General features: G+C 44.5%; 1 protein-coding gene across 11 annotated transcripts in view; it reads left to right on the forward strand.

Moving 5' to 3' along the window:
* The first annotated feature begins 2,732 nt into the window (after positions 1–2,732).
* The window catches only part of LOC140408856 (LIM and calponin homology domains-containing protein 1-like), a 566,047-nt gene continuing 543,323 nt past the window's right edge, over positions 2,733–25,456 (forward strand). For 3 of the 11 annotated variants that reach the window (XM_072496649.1, XM_072496653.1, XM_072496652.1), the window contains exon 1: positions 2,735–3,241. In XM_072496649.1, coding sequence (XP_072352750.1) covers positions 3,140–3,241 — 102 coding nt within the window. In that variant the 5' untranslated portion in view covers positions 2,735–3,139. Of the gene's footprint in view, positions 3,242–25,456 lie in introns of all 11 variants that reach the window. The other 8 variants (XM_072496656.1, XM_072496657.1, XM_072496654.1 and 5 more) reach the window with 6 other exon arrangements.

The raw sequence follows: 25,456 nt of genomic DNA on the forward strand, positions 1-25,456 counted from the left end.
CTCCCCTGTCACCAGATCCCGTTGGGAGCCGTGTCACACGCCCCCCCCCCTCCCTCGTACTTCCTTGTGCTAGCTCACCCACTAGTGTGGTGGCACCCCCCACAATGGTCGATCTACACCTCCCCCCGACCGATGCGTGTCTCTTCCTCCCTTTCCTTGTCCTCCTCACTCCCTCCTTCATCTTACTGCTCTCATCCCCTCCTTTCTGGAATTCAACGACCGATTTGAAGATGAGATGGTTCAGTCCCACGGAAATAATCTCTACATTTTTTGTTGTTGACTGATACGATTAAGTGTTTGGTTCACTGCTGGTTTTGTTGCCTTCCCAGCCCATGGTTGTGCATCTGCATCCGCTGGTGTGGTGAAATAATACTCCCTTCCCTGGAAAGTCACCCAGAGTTTGGCGGGGTGCTGCATTCCGAACCGCACCTTGGGCGGGATTCTCCACTCCCGCGCCGAAGTGGCCGCGCCGTCGTGAACGCCGTCGAGGTTCATGACGGCACGAAACGGCCCCGATCCCGACCGATTCAGGCCCTGACAATGGGCTAGGATCGGGGCCGCGTCATCTACACGCGCCAGGCCTTGTCGCCCGCGTAAAGGCGGCGCCGCATAGATGACGCGGCTGGCACCGCATAACTGCCGTCATCCGCGCATGCGCGGGTTGGTCGGCGCCAACCCGCGCATGCGTGGTTGCCGTCCTCTCTAAGTCCGCCCCGCAAGAAGATGGCGGACGGATCTTGCGGGGCCGCAGAAGAAAGGAGGTCCTCCTTCAGAGAGGACGGCCCGACGATCGGTGGGCACCGATCGCGGGCCACCCCACATTTGAGGTACCCCCAGTGCAGGATCCCCCCTCGCCCCCCGCAGGCCGCCCCCCAGCGTTTGCACGCTGTTCCCGACGGCAGCGACCAGGTGTGGACGGCGCCGGGGGGAACCCGCCGTTTTGGCCTGGCCGCTTGGCCCATCCGGGCTTGAGAATAGCGGGGGTGCCGCAGAATTGGCATTTTGGGTGTCTCCGGCGATTCATCCGGCCTGCGGTCCGCAGAACTTGACCGGACCGTTCCCGCCGCTTGGGAGAATCGCGGGAGGGCATCGGACCGGCGTCCCGGGAAATTTTGGCGGCCCAGGTGATTCTCCCAACCGGCGCGGGAGTGGAGAATCTCGCCCCTTGTTCTTATAAAGGGTCGCCTTGGCTGTGTCACATTCTGCCTGGTGCTTTGGCCAGGTCTGCCGCAAATCCTAGTACACCCGGAACTGGTGTCCCTCCCATATACAGAACCTTGTATGTCTTGACTAGTTCAGGATCTTTTCCCCGCTTTGGCACTAGTGCAGTTTTGCAATGAAGGCCAGTGGCTACTCCTCGGCCTTGGGTTTATGCCGGGGTGACCGTCCCTCTGTCCATTTTTGAAGGTTTGGGGAAGCTTTCCCCTCCAATCAGATTGCCCAGCATCTGGGCCACGTATTCCGCAGGTTCCTACCCTTGGTGCCCTCCAGTAGAGCCACAATGCAGAGGTTTTGGCGGCCTATTTTGGGTTAAAAGTGCCTAATTTTGAGTTCCCAGGAGGGGAGCCACCTTCAGTGTCTCTGCTCAGCACATCCCCATCCTTGTTGAGATTTTCAAAATCAAAATTTCCCCTTCCGCTTTCACTCCGTGAACACATCTTCTCATCTTGATTGTCACCGAGAAATTCGTCCAAATTTTTTAAAAGCCAAACATCTGCAGGAAACAGATCCTAGAGGGCGGGATGGTGACTCTAATGTTGCTGGTTCACAAGCAGGGGGCAATCTTCACTCAGATACTGAACAGGTCTGTTGCCATGGTGAGAGAGAAGCGCAGACAGGGTCAGTCTGGCTCTCTAATGCCTGAAGAAACAACAGCCATCAGGAGTGGCAATAACATTTCACAGTACACCCTACATTTCACAGTAAACGGATTGGCGCCATATTTTCCTCACGCATATTTGTCGCGATGAGAAGAATTATTGACACTTGATTAACAAAATTCACGAATGTTGGACATCTGATAGATACACCAATCTTTCGACCGTGCACCCTTTTACTGCCCAGGGGTTTATACAGGGAACATTAACTACATTTCAATATTTATCATGCGGCACCAGTGCTCATTCGTACCTGCTTGTTTGAGTGTTTGTAAATATGTTCACAAATTAACCCTTAAAATGTCACTACAATGGAGACGTGGTGCAGGACAGCGTGCAGCGAGATACTCGGTGAACCTGCAAAACTTATTTCATTTGATACTCAATCCCTGAATGATGCTACAAGGCACTTTGAGTTTTCAGTTATGCACCTCCGGGCATCATAACGGTTTAAACGATTGACATAATCGTAATTTCTGTCAATGCTCCGAGCTCGCTGGGGACAAAGCAGAACGGTGTCGCCTCTGATTTCAGCAATCCAGTGTGTGTTTGGACATATACCCGATGGGGAGGTAGTTTGTCAGAAAGGATGGTGTTTTTACTTGTGGTATACCGTGCGAAAAATCGAAAGATCTTCACCGTGGCATGATAAACGTGGCATTTCCGGTGGAGCAAAGCAAAGGCCCACATCAGCTAACTGATAATTGACAAAAATCAATGTTTCACTCCATTCATACCATGCACCTAGAATTCATGTTTAGTGCGTTGCCTTTGCAGCAGTTTTGTTGGCATCTCACCTCGCCCTCCCCTCTCTCCCACACACAAGCAATGAAAACACCAGCTTTTCACAGCCTGAGGGAAGCCTCAATCTGCGTTTAAATCTCATTGAGTATTTCTCTCATCGGGTTCCATGACATATAACATTCCTGCCGACCTGCCTTGACTGTATGAACTGGACGTCCTGGAAGAGCCATCCCTCTCGGTGTCGGAGGTGGTGGCCCTGGATTTGTATTGGATACGCTGGATTTGCCCTCTTTATTTTTAGCACTGGTTCAGTTTACGGCGCCCAGCGGCCAGCCTCTCTATAGCGGATCTGATTGATCAGCACGGCGTTGCTCAAGCTAAGGGACGGACACACACACACACAAGAACCGCGATTTTCGACCCTCCCTTCAGAGAAAAGCCAGTGTGAAGCAGTTGTGTCACTGGGATCCGCCTAATTCTGATTCAGCCGGAGTGCTTTGAGGACTGCGCGGTTGGAAATGGCCAGTCCCAGCGCCAGAGACGGGGACTGGGCAGCTGAGAACCAGCCGCAGGATGTGGGTCCAGCTCCAGCTTTCACTGAAGCCCAACACTGGATAGAAGTAAGTTGATGGCTCTGCATTTGAAGTGGAGGTTGAGTGGCCCCTTGGTGCTCACCACCCTGTTTTTAAAAGCTTACGCGCGCCCGAAATAAAAATGCATTTACTGTACCAAGGCAGCTGCAAAAACAGAAACTGTTATATGAAAACCTGCCGGGCTGGCGGCAAGTGTTTTTTTGTGGCGAGTTTTACAGAAGCCGCGATTTCAAGTGTACTTTTTTTTGGGTGTGGGGGGGGGGGGGAGGGGGACCTGCCGGTAATCTTGAGTAAGGAGAACGGTCCTGGCACTTGCTGTAATGGAGCCCGTTACTAATGTTACCCTGCGAGAGAACTCACTGACTGAACGCTCCTTCAATGACAGCGAGTGGAAGTTTGGGAGAGTGGCGAGCTAGGGTGCATGCGGCCTTTAGATGATATTTTGGGGTATCTTGCTTCCAGCACGGTCAGGCTGTTTACATATAACCATGCTGATGGCACTTGTCAGAGGCAGACACTTGCAAACTGTTAATATGGTAGCAAACCGAGCGGCTAGCGTTTGCAACCAATGGGCCGTTTTTTTGTTGTTGCAGTCGATGCACGATATCTCCCAGGAAGCGAGCAGATTATCACGGGCGATGTAGTGATGCTCAAAACGCTTTGTTAGGTTGATGTTGCTGGGAGGTGGAAGCTGCATACATTGTTGGCGAGAGCACGGACTGTGCAATATCTGAGGCTCCCAGCCAAGTCTGGCGGATTTGCCGCAGACCCAGGCAGTGCAAAGTATCTGCCGGATCTGCGGGTGTCCGAGCACTTTAGCGATTTCTTGTGTGATAGAGAAGAGGGAGGAGGTGGAGGGGATCGGCGGGGTCCCCGCCCCGGGGCTGTGGACTGACACACCGCGCGCAGTGAGCCATTGGAGACTGTTTTGGAGTTTGCTGTGAAGTTCCCTGACCAGCCCACTCGAACATGTTGGACTTCGCTTGAAAACTGGCCCAAGGCAAGTTTCAGCATTGTGCAGCGAGACGAGTCGATGGAAGATTATGTGCTATCTTCATGTACCATTCCAGAAATAAACTGTTCTCTCTCACTGCTTCTAAAAGCATAAATAGCATTGGTTAAATACACATTTCGAGGGCGGCTCATTAGTGAACCGCTTTGTGGCAAATCTTTGTTCCCTATTGGTTTCAAAGCTCTCAGTGGAAGTCACAGTGAAAAAGCAACATTGTCATTACATATCGGGCAATTGTGATTTAAAAAAAATATGCATGGCTGTTTTTAGGGCAGTGCTCAGTGATAGGATTCTCCACCTCAGACCACGAGGTTAGGAGAGGTCAACGCCACCTCTAGAAACAGGAGTACAACCAGCGAGATGGAAATGTAATGTACGTTGTTTGTAGAAGTGATGTCTTTTGAACGAGATGTTAAACTGAGGCCCAGTCTGCCTCTTCAGATGCTGTTATTTGAAACAGAACAGGGGAGTTCTCACAATATCCGGATAATGGGGGAAACACAGATACTTGTTTTGTACGGTCTGACCTGCCTGGCATTCCTCTACAAGTCCTCTTCTTCCAAACAGTGTCAACAACTTTGAGTTTATATAATTAGTTCAAATGAGTCACTTTGGCTTGGTGAATTTCCATTGGGAACTCCATTTGTATGAGGGACAGTACTGGGGTAAAACTAATTAATGTAGAATAAGAGCAGACAAGATGGGGCAATACGGTAGCACAGTGGGTAGCACAGTTGCTCCACAGCGCCAGGGTCCCAGGTTTGATTCCCCGCTGGGTCACTGTCTGTGTGGAGTCTGCACGTTCTCCCCGAGTCTGCGTGGGTTTCCTCCGGGTGCTCCGATTTCCTCCCACAGTCCAAAGACATGCAGGTTAGGTGGATTGGCCATGATAAATTGCCCTTAGTGACCAAAAAAAGGTTGGGAGGGGTTATTGGGTTAAGGAGATAAGGTGGAAGTGAGGGCTTAAGTGGGTCGGTGCAGACTCGATGGGCTGAATGGCCTCCTTCTGCACTGTATGTTCTATGTTCTAAACTGACATGATGTCCTATGAGAACCTAAATATCTTCAAGAAAAAAACATGAGAAAAATGGATAAAGTTACTTATCTTGCTATTCTGTGCCAATTAAATTAACTACCTTAGTTCTTTGTAATCCTGGGCTCTTGGGGGTTGGGGTGTCTTGGCAGTTTCATAGATAGTTCAACAGTTTTCAGAAGCAGGTCATTTTTGTAATGCCCATTGCAGCAAGACATTGATATAATGGAAGTTTTTAAGCTCAAAACACATATGAGAGACTTCAGAAAAAACCTAAGCCATATCTCTTGCACTTCTACGCTGGGCTCCATCTTGGCTCAGAATGGGAAGTTTCCTGGCATTCAAAATACCTCATGGAGGCCCAGCTTTTGGCTGCTAGGTCTGCCCTAGCCTCTGTCACTTAGAACAGTGATACTGCCATATAGAATAATCTTTATTGTCACAAGTAGGCTTACATTAACACTGCAATGAAGTTATTGTGAAAAAACCCTAGTCGCCACATTCCGGCACCTGTTCAGGTACACAGAGAGAGAGTTCAGAATGTCCAATTCACCTAACAGCACATTTTTCAGGACTTGTGGGAGGAAACCAGAGCACCCGGAGGAAACTCACGCAGGCGCAGAGAGAACGTGCAGACTCCACACAGAGAGTGACCCAAGCCGGGAATCAAACCTGGGACCCTGGAGCTGTGAAGCAACAGTGCTACCCAGTGTGCTACCGTGCCGCCCACGTATTGTGCATACTGCACAATGGAGGAGCTTCCCATAGGCAGTCTGTTTTTTGTGAGGGATGGCTCATACTTTTCTTTATCTACTTGTATGATCATGAACCCTAGTCTGTAATGCCCCTTGTGACCTAAGTAGGGTATTCATGTCTTCCATAATTGCTGTTTCAATCTGAAGATGGACCGAACAAATACATTACGAGGCAAATGTTAATATGAATTGCTAAGTTGCTTTATTTCACATTCAGTGAACATACAGGACAGTAGTTCTAATCTGATGCACTTAGTTCAAGCAGGGTACCTTATCTTTGCATAATGATGCAAAACAAAGAACACACCATGCTTCCCTACATTGTTGGATAATTTTGCTTGACTTAAATGATAGGGCCCAAATATAATATTGATATGACCATTTTAAGAGTCCACACCGGGCACAGTGATAACCAGCTTAGACGAGCAGAGGACTGTGGTCGATCTGCATAGACATTCCAGCTATTGCAAAATTGGTCATGGCCAAGCTTCAGCTAGTATTTCTAGGTCATGGGCAGCCTTAATGTTCCTTAATGGGATTGCTGGAGGTAAGTAAAAAAAGGCACCTTTTTGTGCAGGAGCGTAGTTTCTGGAGAAATTGGAAGAAACTGGAGTCCTCCCCAAAACAACTGTGAGCGGTTGCCAACCTCTCTTGCTGCCCTGGCCTATTTGCCATTTTTCTCTTTGGACACATCTGTGCACCTTAGCAGGGAGCAAAATTGGCACAGCCCTTCCAGGCATGCTGCATCAGACAAGTGGATTAATGCCCAATCCCACCTGCATTAATATTTTATGGCACAAGGAAAAAATTAGGGATGCCTTGGGCCTTTGGCATCCTGCTGGAATTGTACTCAGTTTCAGGTGCTAATAAATTCAGGGCATGGAATCTCACATCAATCTTCTAACCTTTTTACCTTTCTTCCTCAGTAAAACCATAGCCTGAATGCCCTTGCCACCTTTGCTATTTTTCTTCCTACAGGAAGCTGGGACTTGGTCCCTGACATCCCTCTCCCACTCCCTTTGTCGAAGGGGTGGCCTGAAAAGATACTCATAAAATCTGCCATTGTGCTCCTTCCTCCCTTACCTTTGAAAACAGTTTCATGATATAGTCAATGGAAAGGGACTTCATATTCCCCTTCAGTGCCAGTGTTTGTTGGGAGCTCCTTCACTGATGTGACAGCCCATCCATTGTTCTTGATTGTCCTGAGTAAATGTATCAATGTCTGACTTTATTTCTCCAAATGTCTGTGGCCTTCATTCTGAACTGGAGTATTGCCCTTTGGAGGAAGACAGGTATATATTTGGGGCAACATTCCTGTGCATGCTGTTGGAAGGGAGCTTTACCCACCGTCAGCATCTATTGGGAAATTATGGGTGTGATACTGCTGCACGTGAGTGAGATTCTGTGCTGTCAGCAAGCTCAGAATATTATCTTGTTTCAACATCCTGGGCAAGTGTGTGGTCAATTCCATCCCCACTCATCCCGTAGTCACAATACAAGTGAATTAATCAATAATTGTTATCAAACTACCCAAAGTCTTTGATCCTTGGCTGCCCAACAATTACAGTCACCAGGTTTGTAAGTTGAAACACAATTACTGTTTATTTATAACACGAATAATGATGAAATACGCAGCAGATACAGTTGGTTAAATATTATTAAGTTCCTTACTCCGACTTTAACTTGTCTTCCCACACTCTACAGTCACACACCAGACAGACAAACACAGAGGGGTGGAAAAGGGGAAAAATGTAGGCGAAAGAGAAAAGAGTTTTTGCTTCAGATGATGGTTCTCAGCATGCTTTCTTCACAATACGCTTGTCGATAACAGTTTTGGCTTTGCAGCCTGTACTCACAATTTCCTTGGAGAGACAGAGTCCATGTTTCTTCAAACTTTGCTTTCAGTTCGTGGCCTGACTTCAGGCCTCTGTAGTTTCAGCAAATGTCGTACCCCAAGCAGCAGGCCTTCTGGAGAAAAATCGTCGATTCACCCCAGCCTTTCTGGGGAGAGTTAGCAGATTCATGAACTTTGCCTGTACAGCCTGTAATGGTTCTCCTGTAAACAGATTCATGCAAGCTTTCTGTCAGTTAAGAAACATGGCATTCTTGGAGAAAAAACAGAGAGGAGGGAGAGTGGGTCTTCTCTCTGAGCTGGCAGGAGACAAACCAAAACGAAAACAAAAACATTGTGGCTCTGAAAACATCCCAGTGGGAACAGATCCAATCACCACCTGTTACCGGGAACATTAAACAGCCTTTTGGGCCAATTCATTGGCTACCAGCCAATCAAGCAAACTGAGTCACCACTGATACCGGCCAGTCTGTAATCACCAGTGGAGACCAGAACAGCATTCTTTTGTTTGAATTAATGGTACAGGCTTCTTGTCTTAAAGTGACATGTCCAATAATTCATCAATGGATCAAAAATGTTTTTTAAAATGTGATAAATTTAGAGTACCTAATTGATTTTTTCCCCAATTAAGGGCAACTTAGTGTGGTCAATTCACCTACCCTGCACATCTTTGGGTTATGGGGCTGAGACCCACACAAACACGGGGAGAATGTGCAAGCTCCACACAGACAGTGACCCGGGGTCAGGATTGAACCCGGGTCCTCAGCGCCGTGAGGCAGCAGTGCTAACCGCTGCGCCACCATGCCGCCCTATGGATTAAAAATGTAACGGCTGCTTCCCCTGTTCACCTTGTCACTTTCCTTATTCCCATTTTGCTTCTCTTATTCCTCTCTCCGCGTCCTTTATTCCCATTTTGCTTCCCTTATTCCCCTCTCCGCTTCCCTTATTCCCATTTTGCTTCCCTTATTCTGCACTCTGCTTCCCTTATTTTATTTGGCTTCCCCCATTCCCCTCTCCACTTCCCCCTAGTCCCCTCTCCGCTTCCCTTATTCCCCTCTCTGCTTCCCCAATTTGCTCTTCGTTCCCCTATTCCCCTCTCCACTTCCCCTATCCCCCTCCCCGCTTCCCCTATTTGCCCTCTCCGCTTCCCCTATTCCCTCTCTGCTTCTCTTAATCCCTTCTCCATCTCCCCTATTCCCCTCTCCCCCTCTCCGGTTTCCCTATTCCTCTCTCGGCTTCCCCTATTCCTGTTGCTACATTCCCTCTTTTGATCTCTTCATATCTCATTCCTCCCCCCACCCCCCGACTGCCCCAGCATCCCTCACTCCTGGCTTGTCCCTGGAATAGATAGCAGTGGGAGAAGTGAGGAAAATGGTGAGGGTAGCAGGGAAAGCTGAGGGGGAAACAAGGAATATGGCGAAGGAACAGGGAGAGTGGCAAGGGGAATGGGGGGCGTGGTGTGGCAGTTTAGAGAATAGCTAGGGGGAATGGGGAGAATGGCAACGGGAGCGGGAGAATAGCAAGCCAAGGTGAGAGGAATGTGGAGAACGGCGGGGGAAGGTAGGATACAGTTGTTTAAATTACGGGATGACGTACGTGGTTGGCGTAACTGCACATGTGTAATGGGAGATGATTTCCTGATCCCGGCGGCAGTAGTTACAGCTTTGCAGCACTTTACAATGAAAGGAAATTGTGAATCTCCGACTTTCATTTTTACTGTGGGTGTAGCAATTGTATCTTCAGCCCTATCATTCCTTTCTTCCACGTGTTGTTTTCTTGCTTTCTGACTCCGTATAACTCTTGATCTTCCTGCTTGGTAACATCAACTTCTGTTTTCACATCTATCATATGTGCATTTGTGGATTTCTAGACATCTGAACCAGCTTTGGATCTACCATGATCTTGACCTGGTGCCTGGCTGCCACCTTAGACATTACTGTTACCTCTATTCCTGCATGCTGTCTGTATTTGACTGACTTTTCCACAGTCTGGACTTCCCACTTTGACTGCAAATGGGGGTATTTAAAAGGCTGGTGGCTACCATGGCAACAGTAGCATCTGTAGTTTCTGACTCTGAGGCGGTGAACTTGGCTGTTGTGGTCTGGATCTCACTGAAAGCCAGGGAACCACCCCAGCCAGCTCAGGATTAGAACTCCCTTGCAATTTCCAACAATCTTTCTCTGTTATTTCCATGGCGGTTCACTGCAGACCACCTATCATGTGAGGTTATATTTTTTGCTCAGGAACTGGCCTGTATCTTATTGGTCTATAGGCCACCTTTAGATTTCGGAGCTCGATTTTTAAGTTCATGATATACCCATAGTGTCGAGAGAGTTTCTTTAATTCAAGGGTGTAATCTGCAACAGTCTCACTTGGCAACTGCATCTTTGATGCAATGCAACATGCGGTGTAATCTCTTTCTCATTCTTAGTTGGTCCGTAATATGATTCCAGAATCTCATTAGTTTCAGAATAGTAATAATACCAGGGTCTCGTGGACAATATTGGTTAAACACCACCTCAAAAGCATCTAGTTCTATTATTTACCATATCCTCATCTACTATTTTGTTCACTTCCAGCCAAATGGGTAATCGTCATTCGTAATTACACCAGTCCTCTTTGTGAGGGTTGAATCCTCCATTGTCCCTAAATATGCTTTGAGTGACATTTTTTAAATTACATACCATTGACTCACTGGGCACACAGAACAATCTTTAAATTTACCAAACTTTCTCAACATCAACTTTGGGAGTTCCAAAAATATGTCACAATATTCTTCAGTCCTTACTTTCTCAAATTAAATTTCCATCTCAGCCTCATCATCATTTTCTGTTGTGTATTGCACTGTTAAGACGGCAGCCATCATTGAACTAACATTTTTTACACCTCCTCACCAGAGAGGGCAGCAGAGAGAAAAATATAACAAAATGCCTCAATCTTGCAATGTATTGCAGACACACTTCTGCGTTCCTTATTAGTTTACGTGTTCATAAAGAGAAGCCTGGTGGTGGCTAAAAGGAGTTGCTTTTACTGTGCAATAACGTGGATGCGGGTAATGACCTAGTCAGGCAGCCAAATATTTTATTCCACATATTTTCTGTACCTGTTGTCATGAGAGAGTACCTTTAAGAAATGGGTGTTTATAAATGGGTGTGTATATAAGTATCTGTAGTGAGAGTACCATTAAGAAGTGCGTGTTTATTACTGCAGTGATGTCAGAGAGCGGGTGGAGATGGGCTGTCTGTCAGCTTTTAACTTTCGTTTTAGGCTGTTTGCTGCAGGGTGTGTTTTAGTTTTGTTTTAAGAGCTGGATAGCTGCAGTCACAGCCAGAAGGTGTATTAGAGTCTTTCTCTGTAACCTAAAGACTGTAAATCGATCCTGGTGATTTAAAACTAATAACAGTACTGACTTTAACCTGATGTGCTTCTGGTAAAAGATGTTTTAAGTCTTATGGATGTTAAAAGGAAAGCTTAAAGGTTTACTTAGTGTTGTATTCTTGGGGGTTGTATTTGAATTGATGGTTGCTAAGATGTTCACTGTATGTTTTAAAAAGGTTAACTTGAGTTCATAGAATAAACATTGTTTTGCTTTAAAAAATACTTTTACATTTCTGCTGTACCACACCTGTAGAGTGGGCCGTGTGCTCCCCATACCACAATCTAGTAAAAGTTGTGGGTCAGGTGAACTCCATGATACACTTTGCGGTTCTCTAAACCCTGGCCCATAATACTGGTTGTGGTTTATACTCTGCTCTTTATTTCTTCTTGAACAGCAGCTGGAAATGCTTAACTGAATGTTGTGGGGCCTAATGATTAAATACTTGAGACATAGATTGCTGAAGAATAAACTGCGCCAAGCCATCTGACACCTGGGCGGGATTCTCCGACCCCCCGCCGGGTCGGAGAATCGCCGGGGGTCGGCGTGAATCCCGCCCCCGCCGGCCTCCGAATTCTCCCACTTCCCAAAAGTCACTGAGACGTGAATCGCGCCGCCCGCCTCAGAGAATGGCGGGGACCGGCGCGACTCAATGGGTCCAGGGGGCGCCCGAATTCTCCGGCCCGTGATGGGCCGAGTTCCCGCCTATTTTTGCAGGATCCCGCCGCCGTAATTCAAGGTAGGTCCCTAGCGGCGGGACCTAGCTCCGTGGCTGGCCTCCGGGGTCCCCGGGGGCGTGGGGTGATCTGGCCCTGGGGGGTGCCCCCCCAGTGGTCTGGCCCGCGGTCGTGGCCCACTGATCTGTGGGCGGGCCTGTGCCGTTGGGGCACTCTATTCCTACGCGCCAGCCGTGTAGGCCTCCGCAATGACCGGCGCGAAGGTGAACCCCCTGCGAATGCGCGGGGATGACGTCAGCAGACGCTGACGCTCCTGCGCATGCGTGGACCCGCGCCGGCCAGCAGAGTCCCTTCGCCCCAGCTGGCGTGGCACCAAAGGCCTTCCACGCCGGCCGGCGGAGTGCAAACCACTCCTTCGCCGTCCTAGCCCCTGAAGGTGTGGAGGATTCCACACCTTTGTTGCGGCCCGACGCCGGAGTGGTTCCCGCCACTCCACTGCGCTGTTTCTGCCCTCCCCGCCAATTCCCGGAGAATCCCGCCCCTGAACTCCGACATAATATACTTACGCAATGGGGGCAATAGCAGAATTTTCTTTGCAGTAAAATGAAAACTTTTCAAGTTAGCAATAGTTTGATTTATTCAGAGATGATTATAAACAAAGAAAGCTTGCATTTCTGCATTTTATAAGTTGCTGTGACGGAAATTTACAGGAAGTCTGTTTTTGCCAATGGAATATGAAAAGAGCATGTGTCTTATTCAAAGATAAATATGTCATTTAGCACTGGAGAGATTCTTTTAATTTCTCTTGCCAATTCCAATAAATTTGATTCAAATGAATCCTTATAGAAGTGAATCTGCTGCTGTATCTCAATAAACAAGCCTACAGTTTTTTTTTAATAGGGTCAGTAAGAGGTTCAGGACAGCACTCATAATATAGGCAGGTTTGCATCTTTTGCTACTGGACAAATTACGAAATCAGTTGAATGCAACTTGTCAATGATGGTAGAATGTGTTAAATGGGTAAGAAAAACTTAGGCAAACTTTATAATTTGGTTGAGGGAAAATGCAATTTGCATCTTTTTCATGTTGGAATGGTACCTGCTAATCAATGGACAAGTGATGTATTTCAGCGCAAATTATATTGCATGTCTGGACAAGTAAATAAAGGTGTTGTTCCTTTAAGCAGCATTTAATAAATAATCTCTTTATTTAGATAAAGTTCAAATGTGGACCGTATATAGAACTACACAAAATAGAATTACATATAGAATTACATAGAATACACAGAATTACATGGGATAGGGGCTGGTTTAGCACAGTGGCTAAACAGCTGGCTTGTAATGCAGAACAATGCCAGCAGCGCGGGTTCAATTCCCGTTCCGGCCTCCCCGAACAGGCACCGGAATGTGGCGACTAGGGGCTTTTCACTGTAACTTCATTGAAGCCTACTTGTGACAATAAGCACTGAATAATGTCACTCAGTATGAATAGTTCATACTGGTGTTTATACTCCAGTCGAACATCTCCCACCATTCCTCAGCTAACTGGAACTCCCTTCCCAATAGCACTGTGGGTACACCTACACCATGTGGACTGCAGCAGTTCAAGAATGCGGCTGACTATCACCTTCCCAAGGGGTGGACAGTAAATGCTGGCACAGCCAGCGACACCCATATCCCGTGAAAGAAGTTTGAAAAATCTATCAGTGTAATTCTCTATTCCTTCTCACTCAAATGGTTATCTAGCTTCCTCTTAAATTAATCAATACTATTTCAACTGCTCTGTATCATAGCAAATTCCACAACCTCAACACTCTCTGGTAAAGATGTTTCTTCAGAATTTCATATTTGATTTTTTGGTAATTGTCCTGCATTGTTAGCCTCTAGTTTATCTCTTACTCGCCAGTGGAGCTATTCTATCAAACTCTTTCATAATTTTCAGAACATCGAACAGGTCATCCCTCAGTTCTTTCTTTTCAACAGACACGACGTGTTCAGCCTTTCCTCACAGTATAACCTCACATGTCTGATATCATCATTGTAAGTCTCCTGCGGCACAGTAGCACAGTGGCTAGCACTGTTGCTTCACAATGCCAGGGTCCCAGGTTCGATTCCTGCTTGGGTCACTGTCTGTGCAGAGTCTGCACGTTCACCCCATGTCTGCGTGAATTTCCTCCGGATGCTCCGGTTTCCTCCCACAAGTCCCGAAAGATGTGCTTGTTGGGTGAATTGGGCATTCTGAATTCTCCCTCTGTGGACCCGAACAGGCGCCAGAGTATGGCGACTAGGGGATTTTCACAGTAACTTTATTGCAGTGTTAATGTAAGCCGACTTGTGACACTGATAAAGATTATTATGATTATTAAAGATATCTAACCAGCCACTTGACCCAAACCCACCTGTTTTTTGGGGGTTAATATTATACGCACAGTCTTTACGTCACTCTTTAAGAAGACCTTGATTTGAGACATCAGCAATCAACTTTAAAGTTGGCCATAGCAGTGGTGCATTTAAAAAAAATGAATTTTATTCCAAACATATTCAAAGGTACAAAACATAATAAAACAAAGAACATTCTCCACACCTCACAGTTCATAGTTTTGCACGTTTTCCCCCATTTACCCCCTCTCCCCGCAAACATGGTCATGAACAGTCTCCATCGTGTCTCAAAGCCCTCCGCTGAACCCCTCAATTCGAACGTAATAATTTCCAGCTGGAGAAAGTTGTACAGGTCCCCCAGCCAGGCCGCCATCCCCAGCGGCGTTATCCACCGCCATTCCAACAGAATCCTTCGCCGGGCAACTAGAGAGGTGAAGGTCACAACATCGGCCTTCCTCCCCTCCATCAGCTCCGGCATTTCTGATACCCCAAAAATCACTGCCATAGGATCTGGCCCGGCCCCTACCCTCACTATCTTCAATAAAATCTCAAACACCCCCTCCCAGTATCTCTCCAGCTTCTCACAGCCCCAGAACATGTGTGTGATTTGCTGATCCTCGCCCACACTTCTCACACTTGTCTGCCAACCCCTGGAAGAACCCATAGCAGTGATGCATGAGCTTTGAGTGAGTGCCATGGGATGTCACATTATGTTGCTTGAATGCAACTGTGATAAGTAGACCCCCACAATACCACCTACACCAGAATAGTCAAGTGTCCTCTTCTTTGTCTAAACTGTAGCCATGCAATTGTTATCTTTACCCATTTCAGCAAGCGGTCATTGCGACTCTAGCAATTTTGTGGTTAAAATTCCTGAAGATAGGAATTTCAGCTGAATGTATTTAAATCCTCAATCTCAGCAGGGAACCAACACAGCATTTTTATTGCCTAATCAAATCTTCTTCTGGGCCTCTGTATGTGAAATTGACCATTTACTATTCGTTTGTTTCTAATGTCCCTGTGCACTTGAAACATATCTCTCTCTTATTTTCTATACCGTAAGTTAGCTGTCTCTTTAGTTGGAGGCTGAGCTTTCACAATGTTTCTAAATGAAAGGCAGATGACCTTCTGCATGCACCAGGCTTTTAGTCAGGAAATTAATTTTATTGCTTTGGTTACGGATAGGAGGAGGGTTGACCAGCACTAATTTCTCCTCTCACCATCTGTCCATAAGCAGAAAAGTGCTTGATTTGTTTCCCTCTTCATAAACAGTGCCGTAATTCCCAACCCCTCGGTTTTGGTGCGATCCAATTTTCTATTAACCCGCAGCAAACTCCAAATAGGATGAACTCATAGGGTTAGTTTGTTTGCATACACTCAAAACATGAATAGAAGGTTCATCACCTTCAGATAGTAAAGAGACGAATGAAGAAAAGATCAATTGTGCAGAGACCACAAAGGAAATAAATATATTTTAATATATTTTCCAGAGTCCAGAATCAAAGTTTAATGAGGCATTCCTTCACGGAGGTCAATGGGATGAAAACCAATGCTGTATTATTCATTTTTATGGTGGTGTTAACTTTTCACAATGAGATAGGCATGCAGAGCTGAAACAATCTTGTTGGTGATAGTACAGAATTTCTAGCAGAAGAAATGTAGATGTGGCCAAATGTTCAACGTGGGCATAGCTCCTTTCCTGTGAGGCTGCTAGTTAGACGGTAAACAGCAGACTGAGCTTTACAGTTTCTGCAAGGCAATACTACTGGTTCCACAAGCCAGTCGCCCATGCCACATGACTTCTACCTCTCCACACTGTCTTTGACAAAAGGATGGATACCCCTTTACTGGGTCCCCGAGATTTGAACTGTATGCTCTAACGTTTGTAGATGACTGCGACCTGGATGATGTGGATTTAACTTCTCATTCGCATTTCCTGTAATCATTTTCATAGTATTGTGCCGTTGTGTATAATTAACAGTTTTTATTCCAAAGGTTTGAGCTATATAGGACAGAAAATTTTAAGTGGTGAGCAGATGCACCTCAGCCCTGTGAGCCTGGAATCACATGTATTTCATGTATAATTTCTTAGCCTGAAAGACTGTGGATTACTTCACAAGAAGAGGATTTTCTGCCCATTCAGCTCAAGGAACTGTTATATTCAAAGTGACTTCAAAGATAAATATATATTAATACATTGTGGATTGCCTGCAGTTTGTTCATTCTGAACAATGCTGTATGGTGTCCTCTGTATATATATCCATTTTTATATATCACTTTACTTGTAAATGGATCCAGAGCAGTTATTTAGTCTGTATAAAGTGGCCATGTGGTCCAGTATTTTCTGTCATTTGATGTTTTGGAGATTTCATGGCTTTCCTAATATCCTCCAGAATGCAATTTACTGTGATTAGGATTAACTGTGAGGCCTGGACTATAATAATCCAAAGAACTAAATTTGCAGATTTACTTCATAAGAGGCTTAATTTGTTTACGGGAAGTGCTTATCAAACTGCTTGTAAAAGAAGAAGTTTTGGGCAAAAGCCCAGTCAGCAATAAGAAAATGTTACAATTTTTGAGCCATTTTATGTTTCCTGTTGTAAATTAAGTTCTTTAATTCCTGATTATACAGTCAAACATGAAAATACTATTTTTGCATGTGCTGCACCGCTAATGGAGAATTAAAATTTAGAAATAAGTCTCAAGTAAGATTTTTAAACCTAACTTCACCCTCTACAGGACGATTGATAAACATATGAGTGTTTCAGCATCTCTTTACATAATTCACTGGGTGGTCCTGTTAGATAATTGTTGAAAGTTATAATTTTTAGACGGCAATTGTTATTTCGCTTAAATAGTAAGTGTTTTATTAAAAGTGTGAGCTGATGGAGCAACTGGTGATGCTATTGTGTCATCACACCACCAACCAGCTGTGCCATTGTGAACAAAATGTCATTAAACATTTACTAAAAGATCCCATGAGAAACCATTATCAAAGTAGCTCAGAACTGCGGCAGGAAATGGTGTCACTGCAGCAGTTACTGCAAGTACTGCATGAGCTATTCTGGTCACTGGCAAAGTGGCTCTGAAATATTGTAGAGCAGGTTCTTCCCACAGGCGTGAATGACGAAAGTCACCACATTGATCTTTAGGAAAAAGATACAGCAACAAATTTTAAGTTGTTGTTTAAGGCTGTACATGCAAGGATAAAATAACACATCGCTTGAAGGAACTTTTAAAAAGCACTGTGACATTGACCCCATATTTCTCTTTTGATGAAAATAGGCAATTCAATGTCTTTCTTTACGAGTTATAACATGTGTATATGTTGCACCATTAATGTAGTAACATTTCATCGGAGCATTGTCAAACAAAATTGACACCAAGCAACATTAGGATCCACAAAACGTCAACACATATAATAATCAGCTTTTATTTTCTGATTTAATACCACATTGTTGGCAGTGATTTGTTCAACTTGGGTGCAGTAAATGCTGCTCATGTTTGAAGAAGGCGGATGGTTGACTGCTATATAATCAATCAGCTTTTTGAAAACGTAACACTTAACTGAAATTTCCAATTGAAAATTTATAATTGAAGGAATTAACCAATAAATCTGTTCATATGATGATAATATGATTTTGCGAAGCATTCACAGGCTGTTTGGTGCGGATTTTGCGATGTTGATAACAGTGAGGCTAATGACACTCACCATTATAATGGCCATTACTCACCTCGATTGGCGCCTTACCTACTGCTGGACCAATGTCTGCCAGCTCCTGGTTAACTCATCCTTGGATCTCTACTTTCCAAGAAGGAATCTCTTGTGAATCCAAGTTAATTTCCTTTCTTTTAGCTCTTGATTCCTTTTGGGCCATTACCTCCTTTCTGCTCCTCTTCCTGTCACCCAGTTGCCTTTCATTTTTCCCCTCTCACCAAACCCAACACCAACACATCATTGTTTCTCTGCTTTTCTACTCTACTACTCCTATTTAGGGTTGAATCACCCTGAAGAGCCCATCAGGTCCCTGTCTCCTTATGAACAGCACCCTCAACCGTCTCATCCTTGTTGTGTTAAGCACAGTAAGATAACATGGGCTGCAACTGGATGCAGCTTTACCTGAGAGATACTCCACACCTTGAAGTTAGTTCAATATGATTTATTGAACTTGTCACACAGTTAGCTCAATCCTCTGTGAGTTTGATTCTCTGCTAACCTAATGTGATTAATCTGTCTGACTGAACCAGACTAGCTCTTAGCCAAGTGCTGTAGGAGTTATATGATATGTACACCCTGACTCACACTGTAGATGTCACCAGTGGAAAGAGGCGGAGTGTGAGTGCCTTGTTCCTTTTATAGTGGGAAACCACCCCCAAGCGTTCTGCCTGCTGATTGGTTATGTTCTGTTCCCTGCATTCATTAGCTGCTTGTTTGTTTCTCATTATGTGCATGTCTGCATATCATGACAATCCTTCCCTCTCACCCACCTGCCAAAGCTTTTCACATCCCGGTCCCTCTATTCATTTGTGCCAGCAAATCAACAATCACCACCTACCCTCTACATTTCCCTGAAGAATGTCTAGCCACTCAAAAGCAAAGCTGTTCCCATCCATGGCGTTATTGTGGATAATTACATAAACAACATGATTTTGACAAATGTTAGACTCCTGGATGGCAACATCTTGCCCCTTATTGAAGGGTTCTGCTAGGTTATACTATCTTCTTTGCGGTACACACATAGGCATGTTGATGGTGTGGTATTATCACCAAATAATGTATTTGTCTTTTGTTCACCTGCCTCAAACACTCAGTTTCTTCCACCCCTTATATATCCTAAAAATCCTCATTTGCCATTGTGTTCCTTAGCCTCATTGAATATTTCTCACTGAGATATCGTTCCTCTTTTACCCATTCAGCCTCTATTCTGAATACCTCTTCATCTTTGGTGCTTTCAAACTCCATCTGAGCGCACCTTGCCTTTTCGTCTATGTTTTCCTTGTCTTTCTGTCACGTCTTTACCTTTCCACCCATATAAACTCACCTGTGTACATTCACTGGCACCCTCTTGACCATACCAGCTCAGCTGACCTTTCTACTCTCATGGCCACAATCACAGACAACACAGTGTCTGGAGTGTAACTTGAACTCCCAGCCTTCATGCTCAACAGTGAGAGCGATACCGTTGAACCACAGATGATGCTCATACATAGAAATGTCACAAACACACTTGTGAAGATTTTCTTTGTTCATGATTTCTATTGAGACCACAAACATGTTTGGAAAGAATCCATTGAGAATTTCATTAAAAATAAGAAAACAGCAGATATCTTAAAAATTGTAGTATCCAGCAGAAATCTTACCCAGTGAGTTCATTTGTACATAGCTTGAATTTGAGACTTTGATATGTTATCCTAAAGCTAGATTTGAATCAAAGTGAAGTCAGATAGTTTCTTTAATGGGCCGCTAATCTGCATTGAAATCTTAAGGTGGGGATGGCCAATTACAAATCCACACTAATGTGTCAAGATGATATGAATACTTTGATATTATTGATGTGCTAGGTCTTGTCTCATTACATTTAACTCATCTTTCACCAAGTAGCTACAATTTATAGCAAATAAGATTTGAAAACAGATTTAATCTTCACCAAAGTAATTGTCATTTCAAAAAGGAACTGGTGAGGTCTCAAATGTTTTTAAAGCTGTAAAATATTTCATACCACACCTCTTTCCTTTTATACATTGTAGAATATATAATAACTAATTGATCACCCAAGGATCTAGATTGTCTTCTGGTGAAGTGGGGAGAGAGGGCAATGAATTATGGACCAGAACACGCAAATGTGATTCAGTTTCCATTTTAACATCAGATTTTAACATTTGATTTTATATAATTTGATGTTAACTAGAGCTCTTTATAACTATAAATAGTTATAAAGCAAAACCTGTAGCAATTTGGGAAATATGGGTCATGAATCTTAGGAATTCTCAACTACAGAGAGGCCTGTGAATACTCAGTTGTTGAGAATATCCAAGGCTGAGCTCAATGGATTTTTGGACTCTTAAGGAAATCAAGGGTACGCGGAATAGTGCGGAATGGTGCAGTTGAGATCAAAGGTCAATCATTATTATATTGAATGATGGAACAAACTTGAGGGGGGCATATGACCTACACCCGCTCCTATTTCTTATGTTCAGTTGACATAAATATGCATCATGATGGAAGGTGAGGAGTCAACTATTAGTTAGGTCTATATTTCTGCAAATGTCTCTTCTATTCAGACAGGTACAACTTTAAGAATGCCTCAGATGCTAATCATGTGACAGTGACATAGTATATCAAAATAAATTCAGGATAGTCACAGCTAGTTTAATAGCCCGGTAGAATTCCTGCTAACTATGCTAAATCTTAAATCATTGGATTTTATTGTTTTCTAAATTATGTTTACTCATAAAATTCCATCAGTGTTTTTAGGTTTCAAAAAAGTGGCGAAGTGCTGTTGAAGAACAGGGCGTTTCTCGGCCCTGCAGGCGTCAAGAACCACCGCGCTAAACGCGCCCAAAACCAGAAGCAGATTTTTTAAGTTAAATCACGTCCCCTAACTGGTGCTGAAAACTGCAGTTCATACCAAAATTGGCCTCCATCCTACAGGGGAGGGGGGCTATGGATTCATGTCCCAAAATGGGAAAGAAAGCATCTTCAATTTTAAAAAATAAATTTAGAGTACCCAACTATTTTTTTCCAATTAAGGGGAAATTTAGCCTGGCCAATTCATCTACCCTGCACGTCTTTGGTTTGTTGGCATGAGACCCACGCAGACACAGGGAGAATGTGCAAACTCCTCACAGACAGTGACCCGGGGCTGGGATCGAACACAGGTCCTCGGCATTGTGAGGCTGCAGTGCTAACCACTATACCACCGTGCTGCCTAAGGAAGCATTTAAGGAAAGAATATAATTGGAATAAATGAGACCTGTAGGCAAAGGAAGACTAAACTCATCAGGACATCCAAAAGTATTTTACAGCTAATGAAGTATTTAGTGGTGTAGTCACTTTGGTAATACAGGAAACAGCAGCCAAATTTTCAAAAAACAGACTCACCATCAGCAATGTGATAATAACCAGATAATCTGTTTTTTCAGTGATGTTGGTTGAGGGATTAATTGCCAGGATACTCGGGCAGGGGCTGTTTAGCACAGGGCTAAATCGCTGGCTTTGAAAGCAGACCACAGCAGGCCAGCAGCACGGTTCAATTCCTGTACCAGCCTCCCCGAACAGGCGCCGGAATGTGGCGACTAGGAGCAACTTCATTTGAAGCCTACTTGTGACAATAAGCGATTTTCATTTCATTTCATTTTCAACTCCCCTGCTCCTTTTCAAAATAGTGCCATGGATATTTTCTATACACTCGGATGGGCAAACAGAACTTTTATTTGACATCTCATTCAAAAGATTGGAAGTTGGAGAGAAACAAAGGTACAGAAAAAATTACATCAAATGCCATAGCTTCATCCCTTCTACCAGAACATCTGCTATTATGCATGCTGGTTGTTACTCCTCAGTGACAGAAAAAAACCCACTTGAAGCACTCTTTTTATAGCTGTCACAGTATTATTCCATATCCCCTCACCCCTTCAGTCAGCTCCCAGTCGGTGTCAGTTGTGTGGAATGAGCAGTGCAGAAAATATGACACTGCAATATAGGATGAGTCTGTGTCATATTGCACTGTGAGAAAGGGTGATGGTGAGCATAAAATAGCTACAATTACTCTGCTCACTAAAGCTGTTCTATCTGCGTACCCTGAGAGCTATTTCTGACAGAAGGGACAAGGGGTCACAGAACAATACTTTGTCCAGTATAAAGAATGTGTTTTTTTTCCTAATATTGAGGAGTAACGATTAATGTGCACAACAGCAGAGGTTATGGTACGCAAGGAAAGTGATCAAGATCAGAATATCAGAATCCTGGCTTATTCAGTGCTCGCCTTCACACACACACACACACACACTTATCCTCTCTCCATTCCTAGACCAACAGCATTGAAGACAAGTTATAGCTTTGTTACTGTGCCATATCCTTTATTTAAGTAATAGTTGACAGTTGATTATGTGAAACAGTTGAATAATGGAGGGGGTCGTGAAGAAGTGGGTGCGGTTTGAGCCGTTCTGTGTAACTCACTCTGAAGTACGCAGCTTCCATAGCTTTGCATCATTCTCTTTGTCTGGTGCATGTTTGACAGAGCATCCGGATGGTGGAATGTTCCAATACTAGCCTCTAACACCACCAAAGTATGCAGAGCACTTCTAAAATGGGAGCTAGCAGCTGTCCTCCGGGATTCCTGGCATTTGAAGAACTGTAGAGACTGGCACATTGCAGCTGGACATATCACAGCAGCCGCCAGACAGCATGGATTATAAATAAAACAGTTGCAGGGTCATCTGGCAGCATTATATTTCTTTGTAAAGGCGGAATGATTTGTATTAGGAAAGCACAAATAAGGGCAGCGCAGTGGTTAGCACTGGGACTGCGGCACTGAGGACCCGGGTTCGAATCCCGGCCCTAGGTCACTGTCTGTGTGGAGTTTGCACATTCTCCCCGTGTCTACGTGGGTTTCACCCCCACAACAAGATGTGCAGGTTAGGTGGATTGGCCACGCTAAATTGTCCCTTAATTGGAAAAAAAAATAATTGGGTACTCTAAATTTATTTACAAAAGAAAAAAAAAGGAAAGCACAAATATGGAAACCTCTTGCTCCTAACTGGGAGAGATTTGCTCTGCTGCATTGCTATTCTTCATAGTGAAACATTCAGGATTTTATTAATCTAGGCAGGGAAAGCTGCAACAATTTTTCCAGGTGAGTTGTCCAGATAACATTGCACTCTTTCTGCATCTTGCAGCATGGAGACATGGGAGATAATTTTCAACTCGCACGTGGGCAGTGCAATCCCACAATGGAACAAGCTGGTAAAGGAAAATAGTCACAGCCTTATCACTTCAAGACCACATCTTTAAGTTATTTCCATCGAAAAGTTTTCATTATCACGATTACCATTTCAACAGGTCATGCCTGGCTTAGCTAGCGCAACCTATATAAACATTGATGGAATAGAGATATTAGTTTGTGATGCTGACATAGCTAAAACAGAAACAGAAGTGGACCCCCCCCCCCCCCCCACACCCATAGGTTTCATTACCTGCTGCCCTCTTTTCCAGTCTGCTTGAGGATGGGGGACGGTGGTCGGGGGAGGACTGGCGGTGGTGGGGTGGAGAGAAGAAAGTAGTTAAAAATCACTGTGCATGGTTTTTGTCCAAGAAGGTTGTGACCGTTTCACAAGCATTTTATTGTTATCCATATGTCGTTGCAGTTAGAAGGAAGAGCGATGAAATACATCAATGGAAGCTGCTGAAGGTGACCTTTTTGAGGAAGTCACAGGCCTTCACATAGTTGTTTATGTTGTATGGTTTGGACTCCTATCCCAGGAAAGAGGTGATGTTGGGTGGCCTTGTTTACATAAAAATGAGAACATTTGGCATAAGTGTATAAACATTCAAAGCCATAAAAAAGTAATAAAATAGATGAAAAAGACATGAAACAGCTGAATCATTTGACATCATTATGGTGTTTTATTTTCCTGACATGTTACTTTTTCAGATTTTACATAATGTGACTTTAGTTGGTCCTCAAAATCATGGGGCTTTCAGAAGGATTAAATGAGCTCAGTATTACCAATTCACTGAAATATCAGCCTCCTTTTAACATAATGCAACCTCACCCCCAAAGAAGGATCGGCCCCTGCAGGCTCTCCCCTGCCCCTGACCTCTGCAGAAACAACCCACCCCCAACCTGCCCCCTCTGAGCGTCACCTCCCCTTTCCTTCCCTGAGAGTCTCATAGGCTCTGGGGACTGCTTGCAGTCCCAGTCCTGTCAACTCAAGCTTCTGGTGCCTTAGGGACTAGAGACCTGCTGGTCAAACAGATTGGCTGGCTGCTCTCTGAGGCGGGGCCTCCGCCCTAATGAGGTACAGAAATCTCACCTCCAGCCAATTAATGCTTGTCGAGTGTCAAATGGCTTTAGAACAGGCAGTGTTGGTGGAGATGTGCAGAAGGCTGGCAAGGTGTGAATCATACAAATGTGAAATGTGAATCTGCTGGGACATTTGAAGTAACGCTTTGTTCAAACAACCCCTAATTTCGCTATTCCAAGTGCCTTAATCCACAGTGTAGGAGTAATAATTTTTTGGAGGAGATGTAAGTGTTCTTGAAGTGAGGATAGCCTCTATTTAAGTGTCATTATCTAAAGCTATTTAAATCATCTACCCTTTAAAAAAAGAAGTCTAGGCTGCTGTTATTTGTTAGAGTACAAAATCACAAGCTGGAGTGCATTGATTGACAGGCCACCTGGTATAGCTCAGAAAGAAACATTACCAGTTTCCTGTAGTTTCGGTAAACATCATTGTTGACATCTCCCAGGACTGTTATTACAGATGAGCCTATTATAAATGTTTAGCTGAATTTCAAAAGGTCCAAAAACCACTTATCTCAGCTAGGGACTGTGTGGGGGTGATGGGGGTGATGGTGGGAAAGGATTACCTGTCTTGGATGTGGTTACTGAATGGATATTTGTTTGCTTTTACAACAGACTGACCACTTGAAGGGATTTAAAATCTTTGAATGGTTTTCATGAATGACAATTTTTTTCTGCATCAAGCGTGTAAGACTGAGTGTAGGCCTGACTTGATCACATCCCTGCCTGTGTGTGACATAGCCCTTTATATTCAGGCACGCCTGCCGAGTCAGGAAATTTTCTGACACAAGCTACATGCCTCTAACCTTTGTGCATCGGTGGTTCAAAAACTGACACTATCACAAACCTTTCTAAGATTGGCATTTAGACACAGTGATAGGCAAAGTAGAAGGAGTGCTACTGTTCATCTGGCTCTGCAATAACTTGCACACCAGCATTTGATATAAATACTGGATACTTAAACTGGAAAAGTGTTCCATTCTATAGCATACATTGGACAAAACTGAAAGGTTTCAGAGTGAATTGGAGACAGTGCACATACGTGTTGGGGTGCAACTTTTATCCTCTGCTCTATTGGGTTCCCAACTGATGCACAGTGATGTGAAGAGGTTTCAAATACAAACAATCCTGATT

This window comes from Scyliorhinus torazame, chromosome 3 (assembly GCF_047496885.1).
Source record: "Scyliorhinus torazame isolate Kashiwa2021f chromosome 3, sScyTor2.1, whole genome shotgun sequence".
Taxonomy (NCBI): Eukaryota; Metazoa; Chordata; class Chondrichthyes; order Carcharhiniformes; family Scyliorhinidae; genus Scyliorhinus; species Scyliorhinus torazame.